This window comes from Ornithorhynchus anatinus, chromosome 7 (genome assembly GCF_004115215.2).
Source record: "Ornithorhynchus anatinus isolate Pmale09 chromosome 7, mOrnAna1.pri.v4, whole genome shotgun sequence".
Taxonomy (NCBI): Eukaryota; Metazoa; Chordata; class Mammalia; order Monotremata; family Ornithorhynchidae; genus Ornithorhynchus; species Ornithorhynchus anatinus.
This window is the reverse complement of record NC_041734.1, coordinates 80705771-80726411: the sequence shown is the minus strand read 5'-3', so window position 1 is coordinate 80726411 and position 20641 is coordinate 80705771. Positions and strand designations below refer to the sequence as shown.

General features: G+C 54.6%; 1 protein-coding gene across 6 annotated transcripts in view; it reads right to left on the bottom strand.

Moving 5' to 3' along the window:
• Nucleotides 1-20641, bottom strand: part of DNAH7 (dynein axonemal heavy chain 7) — a 165802-nt gene that overhangs the window by 65325 nt on the left and 79836 nt on the right. For all 6 annotated transcript variants that reach the window (XM_029069034.2, XM_029069035.2, XM_029069036.2 and 3 more), the window contains 8 exons: nucleotides 20392-20568; nucleotides 18989-19120; nucleotides 15698-15922; nucleotides 12744-12941; nucleotides 9102-9257; nucleotides 7195-7363; nucleotides 5892-6018; nucleotides 1027-1246 (listed from right to left, as the gene is read on the bottom strand). In XM_029069034.2, coding sequence (XP_028924867.1) covers nucleotides 1027-1246; nucleotides 5892-6018; nucleotides 7195-7363; nucleotides 9102-9257; nucleotides 12744-12941; nucleotides 15698-15922; nucleotides 18989-19120; nucleotides 20392-20568 — 1404 coding nt within the window. The remainder of the gene's footprint in view (nucleotides 1-1026; nucleotides 1247-5891; nucleotides 6019-7194; nucleotides 7364-9101; nucleotides 9258-12743; nucleotides 12942-15697; nucleotides 15923-18988; nucleotides 19121-20391; nucleotides 20569-20641) is intronic.

Here is a 20641-nt window from a genome sequence, read left to right as displayed (position 1 = left end):
GTACTCGGGAGGCTCCTCGAGGAAGGGTGCCCTGAACACAGCGAGCGCTCAATAAATAGGATCGAATGAATGAGTGGAATCCCCACGTCTCCATTCTTCGATGCCCTCCACGTGGGCCCGTTTCTACCGGCTCCTTTACCTTGTCCCCTCCCCGGCATTTAATACAGTCCTTGGCACCCGGGGAACGCTCAGTAAGTACCATCGATCGAATGGCTATTTATTCATTGATTCGATAGTATCTATTGAGCGCTTACTATGCGCAGAGCACTGGACTAAGCGCTTGGAATGGACAAATCGGTAACAGATAGAGACGGTCCCTGCCCTCTGACGGGCGCACGGTCTCATCGGGGAATTATTATTTAGCAATAATAACAATAGAGAAGCAGCGTGGCTTAGTGGCAAGAGGCCGGGCTTGGGAGTCCGAGGTGGTGGGTTCTAATCCCGACTCCGCCACTTGTCTGCTGTGTGACCTTGGGCAAGTCACTTCTCTGGGCCTCAGTGTCCTCATCTGGAAAAATGGGGATGAAATGTGAGACCCCCGTGGGACAATCTGATGACCCTGGATCTCCCCCGGCGCTTAGAACAGTGCTCTGCACATAGTAAGCGCTTAACAAATACCATCATTATCATTATGAAGAGGGGAAACAGCGCGGCTCAGTGGAAAGAGCCCGGGCTTCGGAGTCAGAGGTCACGGGTTCGATTGCCGGCTCTGCCGCTCGTCAGCTGCGTGACGGTGGGCGAGTCACTTCACTTCTCTGGGCCTCAGTTCCCTCATCTGGAAAATGGGGATTAACCGTGAGCCTCCCGTGGGACGACCCGATTCCCCTGTGTCTCCCCCAGCGCTCAGAACAGTGCTCTGCACATAGTCAGTGCTTAACAGATACCAACATTATGATTATTTCTACCATCTCCCTCTCCGGACGGCAAGCCGGTTGCGGGCCTACCAGGTGAGCCGGACTCTCCCAAGCGTCTAGGACAGCGCTCCGCGCCCAGCCGGAGCCCGACAGGCACCGGGGATCGATTTACCTCGTGAACCCAGAGGCGCTTAATGGCCTCCACCGATTCCATGGTTTCGGGCCTCGAGAGGCAGATTCCTTGGATGACGCGGGAGAAATCCCGGAGGTTGAACAGGTAGTGGGATTTAGTCGGGGTGGGGAGAAGATTCTTTATAGCCGCCTTATAGAGATCCATCGTCCCCTTGATGATCTGCGGCGTCAGATCCACGAACTCCGGCGGGAAACGGTAACTGGGAGGGTGGAAAAGACAAAAAAATAAGAAGAATAGGCCGCGAAGATCATCGGGGGTGTTCAGCACATTAATGGGACTTTCAGCCATTCGATCGGATTTATTCCTTCGTTTGACTGTATTTGTCGAGCGCTTACTCCGTGCAGAGCGCTCCACTAAGCCCTTGGGACGTACCAATCCCTGCCCACAACCGGCTCCCAGTTGGGCAGGGCCCTGTAGAAACTTATTATTATTAATAATAATAATAATAATAATAATGTTGGTATTTAAGCGCTTACTATATGCCGAGCACCGTTCTAAGCGCTGGGAGGGATACAAGGTCATCAGATCGTCCCACTTAGGGCTCACAGTCTTCATCCCCATTTTCCAGATGAGGTCACTGAAGCACAGAGAAGTGAAGTGACTTGACCAAGGTCACACAGCTGACACGCGGCGGAGTCGGGATAATAATAATGTTGGTGTCTGTTAAGCGCTCGCTATGTGCCGAGCACCGTTCTAAGCGCCGGGGGAGACACACAGGGGAATCGGGTCGTCCCACGTGGGGCTCCCGGTCTTCATCCCCATTTTACAGATGAGGTCACTGAGGCCCAGAGAGGCGAAGCGACTCGCCCACAGTCACCCAGCTGACGAGGGGCAGAGCCGGGATTCGAACCCGTGACCTCCGACTCCCAAGCCCGGGCCACGCTGCTTCTGATATTAGGGCGCTGTGGTGTAGAAGCAGCGTGGCTTAGTGGAAGGAGGCCGTGGGGATCAGAGGATGTGGGTTCTAATCCCGGCTCCGCCACTTGTCTGCTGGGTGACCTTGGGAGAGCCGCTTCGCCTCTCTGGCCCTCAGCGACCTCATCTGGAAAATGGGGATGAAGGCTGGGAGCCCCACGGGGGACAACCTGATCACCTTGCATCTTCCCCCCGCGCTGAGAACAGTGCTCGGCCCATAGTAAGCGCTTAACAAATGCCATCATGATTATTATTGTTAATATCATTTGTTAACTGCTCACTGTGGGCCAGGCACTGTTCTAAACGCTAGGCAAATTGGGTTGGACACAGTCCCCGTCCCACGTGGGGCTCGCGCTCTCCATCGCCATTTTCCAGATGAGGGAACTGAGGCCCGGAGAAGTGAAGTGACTTACCCAAGGTCACACAGCAGCCGGGGTGAGAACCCGGGTCCTTAATAATGTCATAATAATGTTGGTATCTGTTAAGCGCTTACTATGTGCAGAGCACTGTTCTAAGCGCTGGGGGTGATACGGGGTCATCAGGTCGTCCCACCTGAGGCTCACAGTTAATCCCCATTTTACAGATGAGGGAACGGAAGCCCAGAGAAGTGAAGCGACTTGCCCAAGGTCGCCCAGCTGACAAGTGGCAGAGGCGGGAGTCGAACCCGTGACCTCCGACTCCCAAGCCCGGGCTCTCGCCACCGAGCCACGCTGTCCCTCTGACTCCCAGGCCCGGCCTCTACCCACTAAGAGGACAGAAACAGAAATGCGTCGCGATATTCACGACGGGTTTGCTGTTTTCCTCCGGGGGGGCTGATCTCTTGGGGTTTCCAGTTTATTCAGTGGTATTTATTGAGCGCTTACTGGGTGCAGAGCACTGTACTAAGCGCTTGGAAAGTCCAATTCAGCCATAAAGAGAGACCATCCCTGCCCACCCCGGGCTTTCAGTCCAGAAGGGGGGAAGACGGACATCAGAACGAGTATACTATGAGGCCCCGCTGATACGCGTTGTTCTCTCTTGCTGCAAGACGGAATTTTAAATCAAAGCCCGAGGGCGACTAATAACGATGGTATCTGCTAAACGCTTACTACGCGCCGAGCACTGTTCTAAGCGCTGGGGGGGATACGAGGTCATCAGGTCGTCCCCCGTGGGGCTCCCAGTTTTCATCCCCGTTTTCCAGACGAGGTCACCGAGGCTCAGAGAAGGGAAGCGACTTGCCCAAAGCCACACGGCAGATGAGTGGCGGAGCCGGGATTCGAACCCACGACCTCTGCCGCCCAAGCCCCGCCTCTTGCCACTGAGCCACGCCGCTTCCCAGACTAAATAATCAGAGTTTCTATGTTGGAGTGAGAATGGGTCATTTGGGCACCCAGTTGGAGTAGGGAAACAGCAAGGCCTAGTGGGTAGAGCCCGGGCCTGGGAGTCAGAGGGTCCTGAGTTCGAATCCCGCCCGGCCACTTGTCAGCCAGGTGACTCTGTACCAGTCCCTTCACTTCTCTGGGCCTCAGTGACCTCATCTGTCAAAGGGGGACGAAGACCGGGAGCCCCACGGGGGACGGCCTGATCACCTTGTATCTCCCGCAGCACTTAGCGCTTAGCACATAGTAAGCGTTTAACGAGTACTATCATTATTATTATTATTAATAGTAGTAATAGCACTAGCAGTGTGGAAACATAACAGAGAAGGCATTTGTCCCCCTCCTTCCTTCGGACCGTTTCAGCTACAGGCCTCCCTCTGGTTATGTGCTAAGCACTGTTCTAAGCGCTGGGGGAGATACAGCAGCGTGGCTCAGTGGAAAGAGCCCGGGCTTGGGAGTCAGAGGTCACGGGTTCGAATCCCGCCTCTGCCACTTGTCAGCTGGGTGACTGTGGGCAAGTCACTTCATTTCTCTGGGCCTCAGTTCCCTCATCTGTAAAATGGGGATGAAGACTGGGAGCCCCACGTGGGACAACCTGATTCCCCTGGGTCTACCCCAGCGCTTAGAACAGTGCTCTGCACATAGTAAGCGCTTAACCGATACCAACGTTATTATTATTATTATTATTACAGGGTCATCAGGTTGTCCCCTGTGGGCTCCCAGTCTTCATCCCCATTTGACAGATGAGGGAAAACTGAGGCCCAGAGAGGCGAAGCGACTGGCCCAGAGTCACCCAGCCGACGAGTGGCGGAGGCGGGATTAGAACTCGGGACCCCTGACTCCCAAGCCCGGCCTCTTGGCATTCTTCCACCTTCACAACACATCTTCACCGTGTTTTCCTCAGGAGTAGCTGAAAAGAAGATGAGGACAAGGCGGAAAACCCCGCCCGAGGGGTGTCGCCGCCCTTTCCGCTGGATTTATCCCGATTATAATAATATCATGATAATGGGATTTATTCAGTCATTTATGCAATCGTGTTTATTGAGCGCTTCCGGGGAGACTTGTACTCTCCAAGCGCTTAGTCCAGTGCTCCTCACACAGTAAGCGCTCAATAAATACGATTGAATGAACGCAATCCTTTGATTCGATTCATTCCTTCCTTCTATCAAGAAAGGAAAGGGACAAATTGAAGGAAGGGGAGCAGACTGGTTTAGTGGCAAGAGCCCGGGCTTGGGAGCCAGAGGTCCCGGGTTCTAATCCCGCCTCCGCCACTTGTCAGCCGGGTGACTTTGGGCCGGTCGCTTTGCTTCAGCGTGGCTCAGTGGAAGGAGCCCGGGCTTGGGAGTGAGAGGTCATGGATTCGAATCCCGGCTCTGCCCCTCGTCAGCTGGGTGACTGTGGGCGAGTCACTTCACTTCTCCGGGCCTCAGGTCCCTCATCTGGAAAATGGGGATTAAGATTGTGAGCCTCACGTGGGACAACCTGATGACCCTGTATCTCCCCCAGCGCTTAGAACAGTGCTCTGCACAGAGTAAGCGCTTAACAAATGCCAACATTATTATTATTATTATTCTCTGGGCCTCAGTGACCTCATCTGGAAAATGGGGATGTAGACTTTGAGCCTCACGTGGGACGACCCGATGGCCCTGTATCTCCTCCGGCGCTTAGAACGGTGCTCGGCACATAGTGAGCGCTTAACGAGTACCAACGTTATTACTGTTATTATTATTATCTGGAAAAAGGGGATCGAGACCGTGAGCCCCACGTGGGACAGCTCGTTGTCGGCAGGGAATGTCACTGTCCTTTGTTGTATTGTCCTCTCCCAAGCGCTTAGTACAGTGCTCTGCACAAAGGAAGTGCTCAATAAAGCAAATTGAATGAGTGACAGGGACTGTGTCCAGCTTGATTTGCTTGTATCCAACCCCAGTGCTTAGGACTGTGCCTGGCACATAGTAAGCGCTTAACAAATACCACAATTATCATTCAGCGAGAAGCAGCGTGGCTCGGTGGAAAGAGGCCGGGCTTGGGAGTCAGAGGTCATGGGTTCGAATCCCAGCTCTGCCCCTCGTCAGCTGTGTGACTGTGGGCGAGTCGCTTTACTTCTCTGGGCCTCGGTGACCTCATCTGGAAAATGGGGATTAAAACTGTGAGCCCCACATGGGACAACCTGGCAATGATAATAATAATCATAATGTTGTATTTGTTAAGCGCTCACTGTGGTGTGCCGAGCACCGTTCTAAGCGCTGGGGGAGACACAGGGGAATCAGGCTGTCCCCCCTGGGGCTCCCGGTCTTCATCCCCATTTTCCAGATGAGGGAACTGAGGCCCAGAGAAGTGAAGCGACTCGCCCACCGTCACACAGCTGACGAGGGGCGGAGCCGGGATTCGAACCCAGGACCTCTGACTCCCAAGCCCGGCCTCTTTCCACTGAGCCACGTTGTTTCTCTAGTCCAGTGCTCTGCAGCCGGTCAGCCTTCCATAAATACGACTGGACGAATCGAACGGACCCGAAGAAGCGAGGGAGAAGCCGTCGGACCGTCTCACCCCCGGAACCGCTGAAGAAGGGCCTACCAAGTAGCCAGGTGCCAGTCCAGGATTCTCGAGAAAATGGTGAGCATGGAGTCGTCGTCGAACTCGTTGATGGTCACGGTATTGAAGTGGCGCAGGAAGCGAGGGGTGACTGGATTTCTCCCGCCACCTAAAATGGGACAGGGGGACAGGAGTCGAGAAGCCGAGCGGCCTAGCGGGTGGGAGGTCACGGGTTCTAATCCCTCCCCTTGTCCGCCGCGTGACCTTGGGCCTGTCCCTTCGCTTCTCCGGGCCTGTCAAACGGGGCTGAAGCCCGGGAGCCCCGCGGGGGGCAGGGACTGTGTCCACCCCCCTGTGGTTCTTTCCACCCCAGTGCTTGGCACAGAGTGCGTGCTCAGCAGCGTGGCTCAGGGGAAAGAGCCCGGGCCTGGGAGTCAGAGGTCATGGGTTCGAATCCCAGCTCCGCCGCTTGTCCGCTGTGTGACTGGGGGGCGAGTCCCTTCACTTCCCTGGGCCTCAGTTCCCTCATCTGTCAAATGGGGACGAAGACCGGGAGCCTCACGGGGGACGACCTGATGACCTTGTATCTCCCCCAGCTTTTCGAGATGAGGTCGCCGAGGCCCAGAGAAGCGAAGCGCCTCGTCCAAAGTCACGCAGCTGATACTACTAATAATAATGTTGGTATTCGTTAAGCGCTTACTATGTGCCAAGCACCGTGCTAAGCGCTGGGGGGGGGGGAGAGAGAGAAGCAGCAGGGCTCAGCGGCAAGAGGCCCGGCTTGGGAGTCAGAGGTCATGGGTTCGAATCCCGCCTCCGCCACTTGTCAGCTGTGTGACGTCGGGCGAGTCGCTTCACTTCTCTGCGCCTCGGTTCCCTCATCTGTCAAACGGGGATGAAGACCGGGAGCCCCAGGGGGGACGACCTGATGAGCTGGTATCCCCCCAGCGCTGAGAACAGTGCTTGGCACATAGTAAGCGCTTAACAAATGCTATCATTATTATTACCAGGTCATCAGGTTGTCCCACGTGGGGCTCACATCACAGTCCTCATCGCCATCTGACAGAGGAGGGAACCGAGGCCCAGAGAGGCGACCGGCCCGAGGTCGCCCAGCCGACAAGGGGCCGGGCCGGGATTAATAATAACGCTGGGTATCCGTTGGGCGCTTACTATGCGCCGAGCACTGTTCTAAGCGCTGGGGGAGACACGGGGTCATCGGGTGGTCCCCCGGGAGGCTCAGCCCGCTGCTTCTACTTGACCCGGTGGTCCCAGGCCCGGGCTCCCCCGGGCCGCAGGAGGAGGGCGAAGGAGCCGGGATGGGGAGGCCCGCGGGGCGGCGAGCACCTACCCGGCGGCCCCATGGCACAGAGGATCTGGACGTCCACCAGCTTGATCGCGGAGCAGTCTTTGAGGTCGTACCAGTTCCAGTGATCCAGCCACTGGCGGAGGAGCTCCACGGCCGGCTGGGCGCCGTACACCTCGCGGGCGGGCATGTTCACGTCGTCCACGAACACCACCTGCCACGCGGGAAGGCCGGACGCGGGGATCAGCCCCCGCCGACCTCCCCGGCCGGCCTCCTTCCGGCCCGGACGTCCGGCGGTCGGTCATTCGGTCGCATTTATCGAGCGCTTGCTGCGTGCGGGGCACTCTGATCATACTGTTGGCATTTGGTAAGCGCTTACTATGTGCAGAGCGCCGTTCTACGCGCTGGGGGAGATGCGGGATACTCAGCTTGTCCCACGTGGGGCTCACGGCTTTTAATCCCCGTTTGTGCCGATGAGGGAACTGAGGCCCGGAGGATAATGATAATTACGGTATTTGTTAAGCGCTTACTATGTGCAGAGCACTGCTCTAAGCGCTGGGGGAGATAATGGGTCATCAGGTCGTCCCACGTGGGGCTCACGGTTTTTAATCCCCATTTGTGCCGACGAGGGAACTGAGGCCCAGAGAATAATAATAATAATTATGGTACTTGTTAAGCGCTTACTATGTGCAGAGCACCGTTCTAAGCGCTGGGGGAGATGCGGGTTACTCAGGTTGTCCCACGTGGAGCTCACCGGTTTTAATCCCCATTTTTGCGGATGAGGGAACTGAGGCCCAGAGAATAATAATAATAATAATAATAACGATGGTATTTGTTAAGCGCTTACTATGTGCAGAGCACTGTTCTAAGCACTGGGGGAGATAATGGGTAATCAGGTCGTCCCACGTGGGGCTCACCGTTTTTAATCCGCATTTTTGCAGATGAGGGAACTGAGGCCCAGAGAATAATAATCATAATAATGATGATGGTGTTTGTTAAGCGCTTACTACGTGCAGAACACGGTTCTAAGACTCCCCTGGCTCACGGTCTAAAAGGAGAAGAGAGACGGCAAAATGAGTAGTCAGGCTGAGAAGCAGCGTGGCTCAGTGGCAAGAGCCCGGGCTTGGGAGTCAGAGGTCATGGGTTCGAATCCCGGCTCCACCACTTGGCAGCTGGGTGACTGTGGGCGAGTCACTTCACTTCTCTGGGCCTCAGTTCCCTCATCTGCCGAATGGGGATTAAAACTGTGAGCCCCACGGGGGACAACCTGATCACGTTGTATCCCCCAGCGCTTAGAACAGTGCTTTGCACCTAGTAAGCGCTTCACAAATACCACAATTTATTTGATTTTTATTTACTTGTTTCGCTGTCCGCCTCCCCGCTTCTAGACTGTGAGCCCGGGGTGGGCAGGGCTGGCCTCCCTTTACTGCTGAAATGGACTTTCCGAGCATTCGGTACAATGCTCTGCACACAGTAAGCGCTCGATAAATAGAAGCAGCGTGGCTCAGTGGCGAGAGGCCGGGCTTGGGAGTCAGAGGTCGTGGGTTCTAATCCCGCCCCTGGCCTCCTGTCACCTGTGTGACTTTGGGTGAGTCACTTCACTTCTCTGAGCCTCAGTTCCCTCATCTGTCAAATGGGGGTGAAGACCGGGAGCCCCACGGGGGAACGACCTGATCACCTTGTATCTCCCCAGTGCCTAGAGCAGCGCTTTGCACATTCATTCATTCGGTAGTATTTATTGAGCGCTTACTATGGGCAGAGCACTGTACTAAGCGCTTGAAATGTACACACAGTAAATGCTTAACAAATACCTTCATCATTGTTGTTGTTATTATTTCTGCAATCCAGGACGGGGACGGCGCCCAACCTGATCGACTGTCTTTACCTCCGTCCTCAGTACGGTGCCCTGCGGAAATATCTTTAAAAAACCCAGAAAGGGGGTGCCCAATTACCATTTTCTTTCCAAGAGGGGGCCCGAATACTCCTTTCCTCCTCTTGTCCAGCTTGGACATGATGATGTTCTGCGTCTGGGCCGCCGTGCTGTGCGCCGAGAAGTTGATGAGCAGCGGTTTGTAGATATCCTTGTTCAGTTGCTTCAGAAGGAAATCCTGCGGAAGGAAACGGAGCCGGGAATCTCTTCGGGCCGATGGCCTTGCCTCTTTCACCCCGAAAGGACCCGGCGCTCTTAGAAGCCGCAGCCCCGGGAGTCAGACGGTCGCGGGTTCTAATCCCGCCTGCGCCGCTCGTCCTCCGGCGTGTGACCCCGGGGCCGGTCGTTTAACTTCTCCGGGCCTCGGTGATCTCATCTGGAAAATGGGGACGGGGGAACGGGAGCCCCGCGTGGGACGGGGACTGGGTCCGATCTGCTTAGGCCTGGATCCCGGTGCTCAGTACAGTGCCTGGCACATAGTAAGCACTTAACAAATTCCGTTATCGTTATGATGACGATGATGATGAATGGCCCCAGTGAACGTCCTCATCAGTCGACCTGATCGTATTTGTCGTCCTGATGATTTTAAATTCCACCGCTTTGAGTGGCCCACAGAGAATGCTAGAAAAGAAGGGGCGGTGTATGTAATGATAATAATAATAATGTTGGTATTTGTTAAGCGCTTACTATGTGCAGAGCACTGTTCTAAGCGCTGGGGGAGGTACAGGGGAACCAGGTTGTCCCACGTGAATCTCTCGGTCTTCATCCCCATTTTCCAGATGAGGGAACTGAGGCCCGGAGAAGTAAAGTGACTCGCCCACGGTCACACAGCTGACGGGTGGCAGAGCCGGGATTCGAACCCGTGACCTCTGGCTCCCAAGCCCGGGCTCTTTCCACTGAGCCGCGCTGCTGTGTATAATAAGGATGGTATTGGTTAAGCGCTTACTATGTGCCAAGCACCGTTCCAAGCGCCGAGATGGGTGTAAGCGCTTAACAGATACCAACATTATTATTATTATTCCGGGACCATTCCCTTGGCTGACTGTAAATTCCTGAGGGCAGGCCTCCCGTCTGCTAATTCTATCGTCCTCTCCCAAGCGCTCAGTACAGTTCCCGGCACATACTAGGTGCTCAGTAAGTACCGCTGACCGACAATATAGAGCAATTCCCCACTACGTTCTACATTTCTTGAGGGCAGGGATTGTGTGTCCTACACCGACTGTTTTTTTCCAAGCGCTTAGTACAGAGGTCTGCCTACAGCTCGATGACTACCATCCATCGACTGATGGATTGAATAAATAAATACCGCTTTTTATGGTCCTCGTTAAGCGTTAACTATGTGTCGAGCGCTGTTCTAGGCACTGGGGGAGACGCAATTAATCAGGTCGGACACGGTCCTCGTCCCACATGGGGCTCACAATCTAAGTTATAATAATAATAATAATAATAATAGCGCTGGTATTTAAGCGCTTACTCTGTGCCAAGCACTGTTCTAAGCGCTGGGGGAGACCCCAGGTCATCGGGTTGTCCCACGTGGAGCTCACGATCTAAGTAATAATAATACTACTAATAATAGTGCTGGTATTTGTTAGGCGCTTACTCTGGGCCAAGCACCGTTCTAAGCTCTGGGGGAGACACAAGCTAATCGGATCGTCCCACGTGGAGCTCACGATCTAACAATAATAATAACAGTGCTGGTATTTGTTAAGCGCTTCCTCTGTGCCAAGCACCGTTCTAAGCACTGGGGGAGATGCAGGATAATCAGACTGTCCCTTGGCTTACAGTCTTCATCCCCATTTTATAGATGAGGTCACTGAGGCCCAGAGAAGTGAATGATAATAATAATAATGATGGTATTTGTTAAGCGCTTACTCTGTGCCAGGCACTCTTCTAAGTGTTGGGGGAGATACAAGGTGATCGGGTCGTCCCCCTTGGGGCTCAAGTCTTCACCCCCATTTTCCAGATGAGGGAACTGAGGCCCAGAGAAGTGAATGATAATAATAATAATAATGATGGTATTTGTTAAGCACTTACTCTCGTGCTGGGGGAGAGACAAGGTGATGAGGTTGTCCCCCTTGGGGCTCAAGTCTTCATCCCCATTTTCCAGACGAGGGAACTGAGGCCCCGAGAAGTGAAGCGACTCGCCCAAAGTCACCCGGCTGGCCAGTGGCGGAGCCGGGATTAGAACCCACGACCTCTGACTCCCGAGCCCGGCCCCTCGCCGCTAAGTAGGAGGTAGAGCAGTTATCGACGACTCCGACGTGAAACGAGATCTCAACAGAGATTTTGAAGATAGTCATTCACTAGTATTCACGGAGCGCTTCCTAGGTGCAGAGCACTGGACTAAGCGCTGGGAACGGACAGTTGGGCAACAGACGCAGACCGTCCCTGCCCGACGACGGGCTCACGATCTAAGTCGTCGGGGCCCGGTGTATTGAGGAATTTTAGCCACCTTGACTTTCCGGGGGAAAATAAGAGCCGTTCTTCCTCTGCAAGAGTTTCCCTCCCTGCCTCCATTCCAAGCCACCACATTCGGTGCCGAACTGTACTTTCCAAGCGCCTGGGACAGTGCTCCGCGCACGGTGAGCGCTCAATAAATACCACTGAGTGAACGATTGAATCTCTCCCCACCATCGACCCCTCCGAGAAGTCGCCACCTCCACGAGTCACTCCAAGATTGGACCTCCCCCATCTGGAGGTGTCCTACTGTTGCGTTGGACACTCCCCAGCGCTTAGGACAGTGTCCTGCACCCCGTGAGTGCTCAGTAAATGCCATCGGATGGAGTCGAATCGAATCGATCGACCGATGATACCCGCTGAGCCCTCTGGCCGCTGAATCCCTTCTGGGCAGGGAATGTTTCTGTTCTATTGTTGCGTTGTAATAGTGATAATAATGATAATAACGATAATAATGATGGTTATCTGTTAAACGCTTAACTGCGTGCCAGGCACTGTACTGAGCAGATGGGGTCAGACACAGCCCCGTCCCACGGGGGCCTCGCCGTCTCCACCCCCATTTTCCAGTTGAGGCCACTGAGGCCCGGAGACGTGAAATGACTTGCAGCGTGGCTCCGTGGCAAGAGCCCGGGCTTGGGAGTCAGAGGTCACGGGTTCGAATCCCGCCTCTGCCACTCGTCAGCTGGGTGACCGTGGGCGAGTCACTTCGCTTCTCTGAGCCTCACGTGGGACGGCCCGATGACCCTGGATCTATCTCAGCGCTTAGAACAGCGCTCGGCACACAGTAAGCACTTAACAAATACCCACATTATCATTATTAGGGTCCCACAGCGGACGGCGCTCGGTTCGGTGCCCCCTCAATCATAACAGCGCGGCTCAGTGGAAAGAGGCCGGGCTTGGGAGTCGGAGGTCACGGGTTCGAATCCCGACTCTGCCACTCGTCAGCTGGGTGACCGTGGGCGAGTCGCTTCACTTCTCCGGGCCTCGGTTCTCTCATCTGGAAAATGGGGATGAAGACTGGGAGCCCCACGGGGGACGGCCCGATGACCCCGTGTCTCCCCCAGCGCTTAGAACGCTGCTCTGCACGGAGTAAGCGCCTGACGAACACCGCCCTTATTATAATTACACTGTTCGCTAAGCGCCTACTCCGTGCCCCGCGCCGGAATCCGCCCGCCGGCCCGGTGGGCTCCCCTCCGCCCGCACTCACGATGATGTAGACGCTCTTCCCGGTGCCGGTGGGGCCGACGAAGACGGCGGGCTTCTGGCGTCTCACCAGTAGGTCCATCAGGCAGGAGTAGCGGACGGTGTCCACCGTGGGCACGATGATCTCGCTGAACATCGCGTCCTGAGGGATGGGGGGAGCCGAGGCCAGCTGCTCCACCCAGGCCTCCCACCTCCCCACGCCCTGGAGAGGAAGGCCCACAGAAAAAGGAGGGGAAAGATGATGACGGTGTTATTTGTTAAGCGCTCACTCTGTTCCAAGCGCCGGGGTAGAAAGAGGGGAGACGTGAGGCTCCCAGTCTCCGTCCCCATTTGACAGCTGAGGTCACCGAGGCCCGGAGAAGTGAAGCCACTTGCCCACGGTCGCCCAGCAGACGCGGGGCGGGGATTCGAACGGGGAAGTCGGGGTCGGGTCGTGGTGGTGATGACGACGGTGGCGTCTGTCGAGCGCTTACTAAGTACCAGGCACCGCGCCGAGCGCTGGGGTGGATACGGGCAGGGCGGCTCAGTGAAAAGAGCGTGGGCTTCGGAATCAGAGGTCATGGGTTCGACTCCCAGCTCTGCCACGCGTCAGCTGGGTGACCGTGGGCGAGTCGCTTCACTTCTCTGGGCCTCGGTTCCCTCATCTGGAAGATGGGGATTAACTCGGAGCCTCCCGTGGGACGACCCGATGACCCCCGTATCTCCCCCAGCGCTTAGAACGGCGCTCTGAACGGAGCAAGCGCTTAACAAATACCAACATTATTACGGGCAAATGGGGTCGACGGCGGCCTCTGTTAAGCCCTCGCTCGGGGCCGAGCGCTGTTCTAAGCGCTGGGGGAGACGCGAGGTCGTCAGGGTGGCCCACTTGGGGCTCACGGTCTTCCTCGGTGCTTGGCACGTAGTAAGCGCTTAACAAATGCCTTCATCATTATCGTTATTATCATTATCCCCGTTTGACAGATGAGGGAACCGAGGCCCAGAGAGGTGAAGTGACCGGCCCGGAGTCACACAGCTGACAAGGGGCGGGGGAGGGATGCTCTGTGATACTATGGGCCTCGCCCAAGTGCTTGCTCCAGCGCTCTGCACACGATAGGCGCTCAGTAGGTAGACTGATCGACTGTTCACCAAGACCCACAACCACAGAACCGAGGAGCAGCCCCTGAAACCTGCCGAGGAAGAGACCGAAAGCGAATAAAAACTCTGCCAAGCGCTGCGGCACAAACGGGATCATCCGATCAAAGCCGCTGGGTGACCTCGGGCGAGTCGCTTCACTTCTCTGGGCCTCGGTTCCCTCATCTGTCAAATGGGGATGAAGCCTGGGAGCCCCACGGGGGACAACCTCATCATCTTGTGTCCCCCAGTGCTTAGAACAGTGCTTTGCACGTGGTAAGCGCTTAACAAATACCATCATCGTTATTATTTTTATTACTTTGGTAATAATCCGCTAAGCGTTGGAGTAGGTAATAATAAAAATAATGACTACGGCATTTGTTAAGCACTTACTGTGTGCCAGGAACTGTACTAAGCCCTGGGGTAGATAATGATAATAATAATAATGATGATGAATATGGCATTTGTTTACGGCTTATTATGTGCCAGGCACCGTGCTAAGCATCGGGGTAGATAATAATAATAATAATGATGATGATGATGGCATTTGTGAACCGCTTATTATGTGCCAGGCACCGTGCTAAGCATTGGAGTAGCTAATAATAATAATGATGATGATGATGGCATTTGTTAAGCACTTACTATGTGCCAGGAACTGTACTAAGCACTGGAGTAGATACTACTAATAATAATGATGATTATGACATTTGTTAACTGCTTACTATGTGCCAGGCACTGTACTAAGCGCTGGGGTAGAAAATAATAATAACGATGGTATTTGTTAAGCACTTACTATGTGCCAGGTCCTGTACTAAGCGCCGGGGTGGATCCAAGCCAATCGGGTTGGACACGGTCCCTGTCCCGCGTGGGGCTCACGGTCTTTATCCCCATTTTCCAGCTGAGGGAACTGAGGCCCAGAGAAGCGAAGTGACTCGCCCACAGTCACCCAGCAGACAAGTGGCAGAGCCGCATTAGAACCCAGGACCTTCGGACTCCCGGGCCCGGGCTCTACCCACTAGGCCATGCTGCTTTTATGGTATTGGTTCAGTGCTTACTTTGTGCCAAGCACTGTATTAAGCGCTTGGGTAGACCGTGAGCCCGCCGTTGGGCAGGGATCGTCCCTATCTGTTGCCGAATTGTCCGTTCCAAGCGCTTAGTCCAGCGCTCTGCACACAGTCAGCGCTCCGTGAGCACCGTTACGATTACAGAGAAGCAGCGTGGCTCGGTGGCAAGAGCCCGGGCTTTGGAGTCGGAGGTCATGGGTTCGAATCCCAGCTCGGCCACTCAATAACAATAATAATGTTGGTATCTGTTAAGCGCTTACTACGTGCAGAGCACCGTTCTAAGCGCTGGGGGAGATCCCGGGGCATCGGGTCGTCCCACGCGAGGCTCCCAGTTAATCCCCATTTTACAGATGAGGGAACTGAGGCCCAGCGAGGTGACTTGCCCACAGTCACACAGCTAGACCGTGCGCCCGTCGAACGGCGGGGACCGTCTCTATCTGTTGCCGACTCGATCATTCCAAGCGCTCAGTCCAGTGCTCTGCACATAGAAGCAGCGTGGCTCAGTGGAAAGAGCACGGGCTTTGGAGTCAGAGGTCATGGGTTCGAATGCCGTCTCGGCCACTCGTCGGCCGTGTGACTGAGGGCGAGTCCCTTCACTTCTCTGGGCCTCGGCTCCCTCATCTGTAAAATGGGGATGAAGACCGGGAGCCCCACGTGGGACGACCCGATTCCCCTGCGTCTACCCCGGCGCTCGGAAGGGTGCTCGGCACATGGCGAGCGCTTAACGGATACCAACAAGTTATCACGACGGAATGAATTCGGGCGGGACGGGCGGGGGACCCACCTCTTTGACGAAGCGGTAGTCATAGATGGTGCCCTCCGCGGGCAGCGGGACGGTCAGGGCCTTGGCGGCGGCCCGCTCGGTGCCGCTCAGCAGCTTGTAGCGTTCCCTGGTCTCCTCCGGGAGCGGGCCGGCCAGGAGCTCCCGCACCAGCCGGTCGAATCTCCGACGGTCATCCTCTCCGCAGGTGGCCCCCAGGGACCAGGTCAGCGAGAACACGAAGACGCCCTGCCACCGACAACCGGACGGATGACGGACGGACCGGCCGCGTCCCCACGGGACGGGGCCGGGACGACGGGCCGGGGACGCCGCCTCGCCCTCGACGGGCCTCGGTGGCCCGGGACCCTAAAGGGATCCGCTAAATCTGTTCAACGTGAGGGCCTGAGCTCCTGGATGGGACGTCCTCCAGTTATTCATTCGCTCGATCGTATGTATCGAGCGCCTACTGTTAATGTCCACATCCATTAAGCGCTCACTAGGTGCCGGGCGCCGTTCTGAGCGCGGGGGGAGGTACGGGGTCGTCGGGGCGGCCCGCGGGAGGCTCACGGCCTTCGGCGCGACTCAGTGGCCAGAGGCCGGGCTTGGGAGTCAGAGGTCACGGGTTCGAATCTCGGCCCCGCCCCTCGGCAGCTGGGCGACCGTGGGCGAGTCGCTTGACTTCTCTGGGCCTCGGTTCCCTCATCTGTCAAATGGGGACGGAGACCGGGAGCCCCACGTGGGACGACCCGATGACCCCGGATCTCCCCCGGCGCTCAGAACGGCGCTCGGCACAGAGGAAGCGCTTAACGGACACCAACGTTATTATTCATTCACGCCAATGTATTTATTGAGCGCCTACCATTAATGTTGGTCTTCGTTAAGCGCTTACTACGTGCCGAGCGCCGTTCTGAGCGTGGGGGGAGATACGGGGTCATCGGGTCGTCCCACGGGAGGCTCACGGTCTTCAGCGTGGCTCAGTGGCGAGAGGCCGGGCGTGGGAGTCGGAGGTCACGGGTTCTAATCCCGGCTCTGCCGCTTGTCAGCTGCGTGACCTTGGGCGAGTCACTTCACTTCTCTGGGCCTCAGTGACCTCATCTGGAAAATGGGGATGAAGACCGGGAGCCTCACACGGGACGACCCGAGTACCCTGTATCTCCCCCCAGCGCTTAGAACGGTGCTCTGCACATAGTAAGCGCTTAGCAGACACCAACCTTATTGTTATTCATCCCCATTTACCAGATGAGGTCACTGAGGCCCAGAGAAGTGAAGCGACTCGCCCACAGTCACGCAGCTGACAAGGGGCGGAGCCGGGACTCGAACCCGTGACCGCCGACTCCCAAGCCCGGGCTCTTTCCACTGAGCCACGCTGCTTCTATGTGCAGAGCCCCCGTACTGAGCGCTTGGAATGGACAACCGGGCAACAGATAGAGACCATCCCTGCCCCACGACGGGCTCACGGTCTAAACGGGGGACTGACAGTCGAAAACGCTCAGTCGACTGAGCGCTTCCCGGACACGGCGCCCCGCACCCAGTGAGCGCTCGAGAAATCCCACTGGATGAACGGGAGTCCCACACGGCAGGCTCGGTTAACGCGGTCCCCGCCCGCGGTGCTTTTGCAGTCTGCTAATGATACTAATGATGACGGTCTTTCTTAAGCGCTTACTATGTGCCAAGCACTGTTCTAAGCACTGGTCATCGGGTTGTCCCAGGTGGGGCTCACAGTCTTCATCCCCATTTGACAGAGGAAGTAACTGAGGCATAGAGAAGTGACACGGCTCGCCCCAGGTCACGGAGCAGACAGGTGGCGGAGCCGGGATTAGAACCCGCATCCTCTGACGCTACAGCCCGAAGTGCTCAATAAATGCAATTGATTGAATTATGATAGGTTGAATAATAATCACAAGAATAACGACGGCATTTGTTAAGCGCCTGCTACGTGGCGAGCGCCGTTCTAAGCGCTGGGGGAGATACGAGGTCATCGGGTTGTCCCGGGGGGCTCACGGTTTTCATCCCCATTTTACAGAGGAGGTAGCTGAGGCATAGAGAAGTGAAGCGCTCAGTACAGTACCCTGCACACGGTAAGCGCTCAATAAATACGATCGGACGAATGCACGAATGAAGCGGCTGGCCCGAGGTCACACAGCAGGGACGTGGCGGAGTCAGCTTCACCCTAATTCCGACCCCCATTTCAGAATCTTGACTGTTTGAGCAAGGCGAAGTAGAGGGAGCCGGGCCTGGGACTCCGAAAGTCGTGGGTTCCAATCCCGGCACCGCCCCTTGTCCGCTGTGTGACCTTGAGCAAGTCACTTCACTTCTCTGGGCCTCAGTTCCCTCATCTGGGAAACGGGGATCGGGACTGTGAGCCCCGCGGGGGACAGGGGCTGTGTCCGACCCCATTTGCTTCTATCCTCCCCAGGGCTTAGTACAGTGCCTGGCACATAGTAAGCGCTTAACAAATACCACAATTATTATTATTCATTCCATAGTATTCACTGAACACTAACTATGTGCAGAACACTGGACTAAGTGCTTGGAATGGACAATTTGGCCAAAGATAGAGACAATCCCTGCCCATTGACGGGCTTACAGTCTAATCGACGGGCTTACAGTCTAATCGACTGTATTATTCTATTGTTATTATTATCCTTATTATGATTATTGATAAGTGTCAGTGCCAGGCACTGTTCTAAGCGCTGGGGTAGATAAAACTTAATCAGGTTAGACACAGTCCCTGTGTGGGGCTCACGCTCTTAATTCTCATTAAGAGAAGCAGCGCGGCGTGGCTTAGTGGAAAGAAGCCGGGCTTGGGAGTCAGAGGTCGTGGGTTCTAATCCCTGCTCCGCCACCTGTCAGCTGCGTGACTTTGGGCGAGTCGCCTCACTTCTCTGGGCCTCAGTGACCTTTATCTGCAAAATGGGGATGAAGACAGTGAACCCCACGGGGGCCAACCTGATGACCCTGTATCTCCCCCAGCGCTTAGAAAAGAGCTGGGCCCATGGTAAGCGCTTACCAAATACCGTCATTAGTATTAGTATTATTTTCCAGATGAGGGAACTGAGGCCCAGAGAAGTGAAGCGACTTGCCCAAGGACACACAGCAGACGAGTGGCGGGGCCGGGGTGAGAACCCACGACCTCTGACTCTCGGGCTTCGCACCCAGTGAGCGCGCGAAGGAACGAATAAACGAGTGAACGGATGAGGTCTGGGGTCTTTCCTCTAGGCCCTGCTGCTCCTGCTGTGGTGAACGTGCCAGTCAGTCGATGGTATTTACTGAGCGCCGAGCGAATCCGTGGCCCCGGAGATGAGCAGCCCCTACCTCGAGTAAGGAGTAGATTTCTCGTTCCCCTTTAGTCCTCATTTTGATTTCGTCGTCGAAGTCGTCCATCATGCAGTCCATTAGATTCATCAAGGAGCGGACTAAGTTGGTGTCCGAAGTGGGAGATAATTCCTGAAAAATCCAGGGGGGAGGGCGGGGAAGAAAATTCTGGAACACTTGCATCTCAACACGTACTAAAACAAGAGGAAGGCCAAAAAATCTGGAATATGGACACTTGAATATTAAAATAAGAGGGAGGAAAAGAAATCTGGACTATTTGCATCTCAACACATATTAAAGCGAGAGGGAGGAAAAAACCGTCTAGAACACTTGCCTTTCAATATATTAAACTAAGAGGAAGGAAAAAAATCTGGAATATCTGCACCTCAACACATACGAAAGCAAGAGGGAGGAAAAAACCCTCTAGGACACTTGCCTTTCATCATATTAAAATAAGAGGGAGGAAAAAAAATCTGGAATATTTGCATCACAACACATATTAAAGCAAGGGGGAGGAAAAAACCATCTAGGACACTTGCATTTCAACATATTAAAATAGGAGGAAGGAAAAGAATCTGGAATATTTGCGGCTCAACACATATTAAAGCTAGAGGGAGAAAAAACCATCTAGGACACTTGCATATTAAAATAAGAGGGAGGAACAAAAAATCTGGAGTATCTGCACCTTGACACATATTAAAGCAAGAGGGAGGAAAAAACCATCTAGGACACTTGCATATTAAAATAAGAGGAAGGAACATAAAATCTGGAATATCTGCACCTCAACACATATTAAAGCAAGAGGAAGGAAGAAACCATCTAGGACACTTGTCTTTCAACATATTGAAATGAGAGGAAGGAAAGAAAAATCTGGAATATTTGCACCTCAACACATTAAAGCAAGAGGGAGAAAAAACCATCTAGGACACTTGCCTTTCAACATATTAAAATGAGAGGAAGGAAAGAAAAATTTGGACTATCTGCACCTCAACACATATTAAAGCAAGAGGGAGGAAAAAACCGTCTTGGACCCTTGCCTTTCAACATATTAAAATAAGAGTTAAGGAAAGAAGAATTTGGAATATCTGCACCTCAACACATATTAAAGCAAGAGGGAGGAAAAAACCGTCTTGGACACTTGCATATTAAAATAAGAGGGAGGGAAAAAAATCTGGAATATGTGCATCTCAACACATATTAAAGCAAGAGGGAGGAAAAAAACCATCTAGGACACTTGCGTTTCAACGTATTAAAATAAGAGGAAGGAAAAAAAAATCTGGAATATCTGCCTCTCGACGCATATTAATGCAAGAGGGAGGAAAAAACCACGGTCTCGAAAATACCATTCCCTGAAAATGCCGTCGAGGGGTAGACTGACTCTCCACCCTTCTCGCGCGGCCTACCCTGGCGTGTTTCCTAATGAATTCCACGGCGACGGGGACGATCCGGTCGAATAAGCCGATGATGAATTCCTTCTGCACCGCGTTGATCCCGGCCGGCAAGAGGTTGATCCAGGACAGCATCAGCGGCCTCCAGCCCAGCATGTGGGGCTCCATGTAGATCATGCCACACCTGGACACCTGTAGGACAACAGGAAAGGTCAAGGTCATTCCTCCATTCCTCTCTATCGAGCGCTCACTGGACGCCGGGAAC